The 9,892-nt window shown below is 36.3% G+C and overlaps 1 protein-coding gene and 1 non-coding gene across 2 annotated transcripts; both read left to right on the top strand.

The window, feature by feature from the left end:
* Positions 1-693: 693 nt before the first annotated feature.
* Positions 694-792, top strand: LOC121510550. The gene has a single exon (XR_005991956.1). It is a non-coding gene; the product is annotated as a small nucleolar RNA U13 (small nucleolar RNA).
* Positions 793-1,632: 840 nt separating this feature from the next.
* On the top strand, positions 1,633-9,892 carry mak16 (MAK16 homolog (S. cerevisiae)). Its single transcript, XM_041786540.1, has 10 exons — positions 1,633-1,808; positions 4,275-4,324; positions 4,983-5,092; positions 5,862-5,926; positions 6,142-6,293; positions 6,746-6,800; positions 6,890-6,964; positions 7,177-7,284; positions 7,415-7,480; positions 9,498-9,892. The coding sequence occupies exons 1-10, from the start codon at positions 1,794-1,796 to the stop codon at positions 9,729-9,731; spliced, it is 930 nt and encodes a 309-aa protein (XP_041642474.1). The 5' UTR covers positions 1,633-1,793; the 3' UTR covers positions 9,732-9,892.

The raw sequence follows: 9,892 nt of genomic DNA, 5'->3' as shown, positions 1-9,892 counted from the left end.
TAATTGAAAAGAACAACAAAAGAACACCAACCAGGTTATTCAGGTAAAGCCACACCTCTATAATAAAGTAAAATATACAACAAAATGGACAGAGTTAGTTAAACTTAATTTAACCATCTTCAGTTAATTTAAATTTAACCCTTTTTAAATGTGTCTATATTTGTCCACACTACATTTAATTGAACATTTCAGAGCGTTAAATATTTTACAATCTAGGAATTTACACGCAGATTTTTTTATTGGAATGTTTAGGCTTTATAATGAGGTTTCACAGCTCAGGTCTCAGGAGGTTAAAACAGGCTGTGGGATATAGAATAAAATAACACGTGGTACCGTCACAGTTCTCACCATGTATATAAATCAGAATAAGAAACGTCTGTGATGAAGAACAAATACATTCACGTTAAATATTCAATTTTCATTTTCATGGAAGTGCAGTTAACCTCTGGGGCGCTTGAGGGCGCTGTTGCTTAAGGCTTTTATATCATTTCCCACAATGCACTGCTTCATGTAGAGGTATAAACTCAGTTTTCTTTGATTCTTTACCAGTGAGATCACTCAGGCTGTACCTGAGTTACGTTGTGTACCTTTAGGTTTTCACAGATAGGACTAGCATAAATAAATGTTTCTGCACCGTGAGAGAAAGAGCTGAGGAGGAGATACAGAAGCTGTCAGCGCCATCTTGAAAGTATGATCTTTCCAGTTCATGAATATGATGATTGGTTTCTCACGGTGTCTCCGTGAAAGGTGCTGCCTTTCCTTGTTACGCAATGCGCCTCAGCCTTTCTGATCCTGGACTGGAAACACGCGGAGCATGGTGTAGTAGATGTGAAACAGAAATAATAGAAACGGTAAAGACCTAAACCGGAATCATCCACACTCTGTGAAAGTGCACTTCATATTGCATTTAAACAGGGCGGATTGTAATGGACAGAAGACTGATAGAAATGTGTCTTTTCACTCAGATAAACATTTGAGGAACGCTTTTAATGCTTTTAGACTAATTCAAAGTGTTTTTTAGCATATGTTTACTTTCACTTTCAAATAAAGGAACGAACTCCAATTTATGAAAATTCATGACTACTTTGCATAACTAGAATTTTATTTTGTTGAAAGATTTTATTTGAAATAAATTGAATAAATTTCGATCCTGGGAGCTTTACTGGCATAAAATACATGAATAAGTGCTGCCAAAGCAGCGTACAGATACATTTATAAATGTATACAGTGATAGAAATAAGGATTGCGGCGTAAGAGTTGCAAAATAAGCTATTTAAGAATATATTGATTTTACAAGTAACAGATTGCCATGAAAGATTTTCACTTAAATAATATTTCACTTAAAGTAAAAACATCAATTTTTTGCTTTAGGCGAAAATCTAACACAATTTTACTTTTTTAAAATTAAGCTCCTGAAGTGTATTAAAATGCTTTCTGTTGTTTTATCTAAGGTTAGACATGTAATGAAAATTAATTTCAAAATATTTTACGATAAATTACATAAATCTTCGAAAACGAGACAAACGATATGTATTAACAGAACAAATCAAGCGATCATAATTTTGGGAACTTTCGCTGTAAAATATCGCGATAGCTTTCCTCTTTTACATCATTACGTCATTACATCCGAGATCTCCCCCATGCAAACAAAAATGGTGGCTTCCTGACCGTCCATGTGGCTTTGAACACAGAGAAAAACATCCAAAATCGATACCAGATTTTATTTTATACTGCAGAAAACAAAGCAGAGGAGTCTGTGCTGATTCTGCGGACAGCTCTGTGAGGAAACAAACATGCAACACGACGACGTAAGTGTTTAAATCAAGTCCTAAGCTGTCAATGTGCTGCCATGATCTGATGCTAACGTTAGCCTACCGGTAACTGTAGAAGATGTTAAATGCCAGTTTATTTTCCTCTGCTGTTGTCAGCATGGTTGTTTAAAAAATAGTTAATATTCTTTTTACCTTTAGATGGATTTAAATTTCGTAATGTCAACATAATTTAGGCTAACAGTGAGATAGGTGGATCTTGTATAAATGTCACATTTGACGCTAGAATTTGTGCTGGGAGCCAGATTTTACGTTTATTTTAAGATTGTCGTTTTTTTTAATGGATATTAGCGGCTCTAAGCACATTAAAGGCCCTCAGATGGGTTGGATTTTGTGGGAAACTTTACTCTGATATACCCCACTCAGTCTCCTTTTAATACGAATAGCAGAGGCTCCTTGTATTTTCAGTTATTATTGGTTCTCTTTAGTAAAAGTCTTCAGCTCTTATTTAAACAGTTTCTGAGTAAGATTCCTTAAAATCATTGAAAATAAGACAGTTGTGCGAAGAAAGGTTGTCCTGATACCAGATCTCTAAACGTAACTATAAATCTAATCAACAACAGACGGTATCAATCAGTCAGTACATTCACATTATCAGTAAAAGGCAAATTCAATTCATTGTGATAATTCATAAAAAAGTCATTTGTGAGATGGGACTCATCAGAAGCTATGTGGAGCTCGTAGATAGGGAGCTCCACATGATTATACAAATTTATAAATAATCTACATTACACTTATTAAACACAATTATCCATTTAATTCAACCAGTATTCCTAATATTAACTCAAGACTCTGAAATACCCCCGAATTTACTCTAAAGATGCTAAATGTATTGTGACACTAACTCAGTAGAGAACGGCACTTTAGAAATTGCAATATAAATTAATTGGAGTACATTTTCCATATGGGATGCTATGTAGAAATTATCAGAGATCCTCGGCCACAGAAGGTTAGGACTGAACACATTTTAGTAGCAGCATCATTACTTGTTTTAAATAGTTCTTGTTTTAGATGTTTCTGTGTGTGTGTGTGTGTGTGTGTATATATATATATATATATATATATTAATACAGTGCTTAAAAACTGTGTTAGACCACCACTCAAAGTAAGGTTTATGCCACAGCTGCCCTAAATTAACAGCATTGGTAATTACCAAAATCATTTTTATGTTTCTGCAATGGTTAATACACCAATATGTAGAAGTTCTTTAAGCAAAATGATAATTTTAATGCTAAAATATCATTATTATTTTTACCCATGAACTTTCAAATTTACAGATTTACAAAAAAAACTGAAAAAAAAAGTAAAGCACATTATAATTTCTTGATAAATATGTCAAATTATAGTTATTCACTTGCATTCCTGAACAGAAAATGAGTTTTAGTGGTTGAATGTTATACTTGATTCATTTCTGACTTCTCAGAGAATCCCAGTGAGCCGGTTCAAATTTGGATATAAAAAGATGAATTTAGTTTGAAATTCCTCATTCCTGTTCATGATGCTGGATGGTCTCTGAGACAAATATGGCAGGTGGTCTAATAAATTTGTTAAGCATATATATATATATATATACACACACACACACACACACACATAATATTGATGATTAGAAACATAGTTTTTGAAAAACCAAACTTTTTGAGATGATAAAGTTGTGTACTACAAGAAACACTAACCTCAGAATTTCTGAGGTTTTTAAGGTCATAATTTTATGCAGAAAAGTTGAGTTTTTGCCTTATAAACCTTAAAAATGTCAAGTTTTTAAAGGATCACCCTAGTTCACAGAAGTGTCTCCTTTAAATCCTGATGATGATAATAATGTGATGATTCTGGGCGTAAACACAGGTTCTTCCTTTAAAGAAGAAGAAGTATAATTTGATTTGGCTCTTTATTGCAGAACTTGAGATAAAAACAGCTTCATCTGGCCTGATTTTCTACAATGCAATCATATTTCCGACTTTATATTCTCAAAAATTCTAAATTTTAGTTCATGTAAATTCATACCGTAAAGGAGTTAATTTCAAGGGTGTTCTGTGTAATTTTACAACTCTTTAAAGGTGTGAGGTATTCAGAGTAAAAAAAAGAACTGATCCACTTTATGTTTTTGTTTTTAGAGTGGCATTTCTACATTGCTGTAATGATGGATAGTTTATATATAGATCTTTTGGTAATGAAGGATGAAGACATATACTGTTGCTTTTTGTCAGTGAAAACAATAAAACAAAAAATAATATTTTATTTTCCAAGTGGGTTCTGGGGGGGTTAGCCTTTCATGGAGTTGTGTAAGGTGATTAACTGATTGGTTTTTAAGCCTGGGTTATCAGAAAATTAAACTGAATCTAAACGTTCTGACAACCGTCATGTCTACATGTATCATCACTCATTGTTAGTCTCACAGGAAATTCTACTGAAACTGTGTTAATGTGGTAAATCTGTTTCCCTCAGGTGATCTGGGACATCATCGGGAACAAACAGTTCTGCTCCTTCAAAGTCAAGTAAGTCTGAAACTTTAACTCCCTATTCACTCATCTTGTTTAAAAATATGATTGTAGATTAAAGGTTACTGATGATTTCTTAGTCTTTATACGCCAGTATCTGGTTAAAGTTTTAGAAATTAATCAGTTAAATTTACAGCTTTGTGTTACTTGTTTTTCTTAAATAAAATCAGGCTAGGCTAGGTAGGCTTCTGACTGATGAACAGTTGTTCAAAGAAAACATCCAAATGAGGTTATCTGTAGGGATGCACAATGTTATTGCAGATAATAGCTCAAAAATTTAAATATCAGTATCTGCAGGTATGAAAATCCTTGCTGATACAGCTGATGCGTCAGTAAATGATACAGGTGTACTGTCAGGTGTAGGTGGTTTTCTGAGGTGCTGAAACATAAAACAACTACCAGACTGTCTATATCCCTGCTCTTCATTCAGCTGTGCTTGATTCTTTTCGAACAGGCGATAATTGATGTTCTTTAGAATAAAAAATGTGTTCGTATCTGTATAAGCCAGAATGAGTTTGAAAATATCGGCACATTGGATATCTGCAAAAATGCACGATTCTGCATCTCTAGTTATCTGCTTTGGTTGAGTTAAAGTGAAATAGAATGGAGGTTTGATACTGAAGTGTTGAAAATCCCCTCTCATCCTTTTTTACAGGACAAAGAGTCAGAACTTTTGCCGTAATGAATACAACATCACAGGGCTGTGTAACCGCTCGTCCTGCCCGCTGGCCAACAGTCAGTACGCCACCATCAGAGAGGAGAAAGGTAAATACTCCAACCACTCACAGAAAACTGAAAATAGTTCAGGATTTATGAGCTTGTTTGATTTTTCTATTTCCTCAGATTGGATTCAACTGGATGTATTTCTTAAATTGCACTCTGTTATTTTATGTACTGTTTACTTTCATACGGGCTACTGTAGCTTTATTTTTAGTGCCCTGACACTCAGAGAGGAAAACCCCTAAATTGTTGCTCTTAGAACAAAATGAGTTTCTTTTCAGACCTTATGAGGCGACTTACACATTAAAGCTGCATCTTTAATGATCTGAACAACTTAATAAACAAAAACCAAACAATCTGCATTTACACCTGAAACCAGGTGTTATTGTATGTTTGAAAATCAAGGCCTTAAAAAGTCTGACTTGTGAAAGATCTTGAATTTTCTAGGACACTTTGACTAAACTTTTTTCCAGCTAATTTTATACAATCATTCTTTTTGTTTATAATGCTTGTTCACATTATAGTTAAGGCCATTTACTATTTGGCGCCATAAACAGTATGTTATATTAGTAAATCTAGCTCTGGTTGATTGTACCGTGAAATCTCACATGCCTTTCATTTTTGCTTCCGTAAAAGCGTTTCTCAGTTTGGGTCTTAAAATGTCCTAAAAAGTCTGAAGTTTGATCTTTAAACACATGTAGGAACTCTGTGAAACGTTTAAAACTACATCTCATAGTAGTAATTCTTATATCACTGTTGATTTGAAGTCCTCAGAAACATCTAAAGATGATGATGCTTGTGTTTGATGTTGTAGGTCAGTGTTTCCTCTACATGAAGGTGATCGAGAGAGCGGCGTTTCCTGCGAAGATGTGGGAGAAGGTGAGCAGGAGTTGAGAAAGACAGTCATGTTTTTATTTTATTACTCCACCATAACTCGTATATATTGTAAAAGAAATAAGGTGCATGAAGTGAGGAGTGTTTGTTGTGAAAGCTTTATGCAGAACTGTGTAAAGTTGTCTCAGCAGCTGTAATTGGAGCATGCTCAGTGATGTATGTGCTTGTCTAATGTTTACTGTGTTTTCTGTGTGCTGCAGGTGAAGCTCAGTAAGAATTATGAGAAAGCTCTGGAACAGATCGATGAGAATTTAATCTACTGGCCTCGATTCATCCGACACAAATGTAAACAGCGATTCACCAAAATCACTCAGTACCTGATCCGCATGCGCAAACTGGTTCTCAAGAGACAGTAAGTTCTGTTTATGTACTTCAACATAGTGCATCCTACTATAATATACTTAAACATGCTGCAGTAAAGCAAAGCTGATTAGAAAATGCTACCATAGCATGCTTAAATGTTACCATGATATACTTCAAACTACTTAAGTGTGATTCAAAAATTTAGTACAGACTACAGCAGAAGACTGAAACATGTCTAAAAGTGCCAGTTTAGACTACAAAGAATAACAGTGTCTATGTCAGACCTACAATTTTAAAATCAGACCTTTTATCAGAGTACTGCACACTGAGCTTCAGGAGTAGAAACAGTTGTCATTTTGCATACACAGGGAGGAAATGGAAATGTTTTTCCTTATATTTTATGCCATATAAATGATGAGTTTTTTTTGTAATTCTAACAGCATTTAAGGGTTAAAAGTCTGAATATGCATCATAAAGATAAGTGTGTGTTTGTGTTTTCAGGAGGAAGCTGGTTCCTCTCAGCAGGAAGGTGGAGCAGAGAGAGAAGAGGAAAGAGGTGAGTGATCTCTCCACATGATGGCGCTGTTTTTAACTCCATCAGGAGTCTGATGTTAACGGGTGTATTGCCATGTCTGATGTTTGTAGGAGAAAGCTCTGGTCGCCGCTCAGCTGGATAACGCCATCGAGAAGGAGCTGCTGGAGCGACTCAAACAGGGAACGGTATGACACCCTGATCTTTAACACACACCAGAATGTCAGAGCAATGTTGTATAAGAGAAATCTGCAGTGTTTAATCAGTATAATTACACTAAAAATGTTGTCAACTTACAAGCAGTTGACCAGGAAACAAATTCAGACTCCAGTCTATTTTTGTTTTGATGTAAAATTTAGTGTTTTAGAAAGTTAAATTCAAAGTTTTGCTTGTATTTTAGTACGGAGACATCTACAACTTCCCGGTTCACGCCTTCGACCGAGCTCTGGAGCAGCAGGATGAAGAGAGTGAATCAGAGGAGGAAGAGGAGGAAGAAGAGGATGATGAGGTGATGATGGAGGCTTTAATCCCGTCTAATAGGACTAACACACTTCAGTCTAACAGTTTCATTGGTTTTGTGTATTTACCCTGTAGTCTGTAGTTTCTGATGGACACTAAAGTTGTCTCTGTTCCTGCAGGACGTCGGGCAGAGAGAGTTTGTAGCAGAAGAAGAAGTCGACGAGAGCGACCTGAGCGACTTTGAGGTAAAAAAGTTTAACTTTACTACATTTTATATTAATATTTTTCACTTTTTTGGCCTAAATCTTACAATCAACTTAAGTTCTGATCAAAACTTCCAAATATGAAATTATTTTCAAGCTTTTAACCCTTTAAATGCCAGTTTGAATACATGCTGTCACTGTTACCTGTGAAAATCCTCAGAAAATCAGGGATGGGAATCGAGAACCGGTTCTCAGCTGGAACCAATTTGTTCAATCCATTGACATCATCTACATTTGATTTTAATTGATCATTTTCAGTGTATATACCCTTTGGCCAGAACAAAGCAGGGGTCAACCTCATAGCAAGGCAATGCAAACTAATGAAGAACACAGACTATGCATCCTTTAGAAGCACCTACTATCACAGGCAGGGACTCTAACTCACTGGATAACTTCACTCGTGGTGCAAATGTGTCTAACATAAAAAAAAACAACAATCAACCAGAAATATGAGCAAAAGAAGCCAAGCAGGGAACACTTGAGCTGTTTTGGGATGTGATGTGGAATCTTTCTTTCTCTGTGTGCTGCTGTGTCGTCAACAGAGGTGGAAAAAGTACAAGAGTAAAGTACTCAAGTAAAACTACAGTTACTCTGATTATAACTTACTTAAGTAGAAGTTCAAGTACTAAAAAAGTACAGGTAAAGTTCCCCAAAAAACTACCCAATTACAGTAATTTGTGAGCCTCTTTGTGTACCATTTCTTTAAATGCTTTTGGTTACTATAGTAATGCACAGCGACGTGAGGACGTAACCTCTAAACCTTGAGGTCAGACAGGAGTTGATGCTGCTTTTGGTTCTAAGTGTAAAACCTTTTATTTGCTTTACCTTCACAAAATTTTGCTTATGTGACCTGTGAAGAAAGTCTGAGCTTCCCTGCAAATATTAAACCTTCAGTAGAAAAGTAATGAGCTGTTTGGAGTCATGTTTTCAAGTCCTCTGACCTGTGCACAGACCCCCAGATCACTATAAAATGTAATAAGTTACTTTCCACCCCTGATTAAATGATATCCTAATGGACCTACTTCCATATCACACACATGTATGATAGACCTGAAGGGGGCAGCAGGAGTGTGTGCATTCCTGCTGACAGCACAGGCATTTTGCATGAAGAGGAAACAGAAAGCTCTGTTTTTATCCTGAAAAGTTTCAGATCTGTTTGTCCTTTGCTGAGGATTTTTTAGCTGTTTTTTCACTTTGCTAACAGCGTGAAATGACAGGAAAAAGCTCGCATGAGTACGTCTGGAATCTGTGAAGAGATCAGTAATAAAGGCAGGCTGAGCAGGCCCAAATCAGTTAAGTCTGGTCTCCAGCAGGTCTGTTGTGTGACTTTAACGGTTGCTTTCAATATTTCTAACAAACTTTGACACAGATTTGGTTTGATAGATGTGAAATGTCCTTAAATATGGGGGTTATTATTACATCAGTGAAGGAAGCATGTGAGCATTTATGTTTAGTTTGTTATTTTCTCCTGATCATGCAGGTGTGTGAGTTTTTTCTGCATGATTATCAGTTTTAAAAGTTTAATTGTGCTTATGGTCCACTAATAAAAGCCTGTTCATTTTAAGGATTTAAAAGAAATATTGACCAGACAACAAGAACACATTAGCAGCATAAATTGCTCAGTCATTGTTTGTCCACTAGAGAGCAGGTAGGAGCAGTGTTCTGTTGTATTTAATAGAAATAGCACAGAAAGGAAAGACTGATGACCACGAATGACATCCTGAAACATGAGCTCCACATCCAAACAAACAAATCCAAGATTTACATAATATAGAAGGAAGCCTGGCTTTAATCAATGACCTGCTGGATTGAAGGCCTTGAAGAGAGATGCCCTGCAAAAATCAAGAAGGAAAAATATGAGGCTGAAATTCAAGAAAAATGTAAATGTTTGGTTTGAAAGAAAAAAAACAAAGCAATTTTTAAAACCAAAGAAGCGTTTGTGTTGCTGTGTTCATGTTTAAATGTTTACACTATAAGCATGCTTTGCTTCCTCTTATAGGACATGAACAAACTGAGGACGAGCAGTGACGAAGAGGAGCAGGATGAGGATGAGTCCAGTGAAGAAGAAGAGGAGGAGGAGGAAGAAGAAGAGGAGATGGAGGTGGAGACAAAGGCAGTAAGGTCAAAAGGAAAATCTCCGGCGAACGGCTCGGCAGCGAGGAAAAAGAGAGCGTACGTGGAAATCGAGTACGAGCAGGAGACAGAGCCCGCCTCCAAGAGCAGAACCACGTAGTGATGTCACACTGACTGCAGCCAATCAGACTGTGAGCTGTGTGTGATGTCAGAGGACTCTGATAAGGACACAGGGGATGATAACGGCGTGTTTGATATTAAAGACTAGTGATCCTCTCAGGAGGGTTTCTGCATCCGTCATAAAGAGACTTGGTTCATGTT

This window comes from Cheilinus undulatus, linkage group 5 (assembly GCF_018320785.1).
Source record: "Cheilinus undulatus linkage group 5, ASM1832078v1, whole genome shotgun sequence".
Taxonomy (NCBI): Eukaryota; Metazoa; Chordata; class Actinopteri; order Labriformes; family Labridae; genus Cheilinus; species Cheilinus undulatus.
The sequence above is the reverse complement of the archived record's forward strand: the minus strand, read 5'-3'. Positions and strand labels throughout refer to the sequence as shown.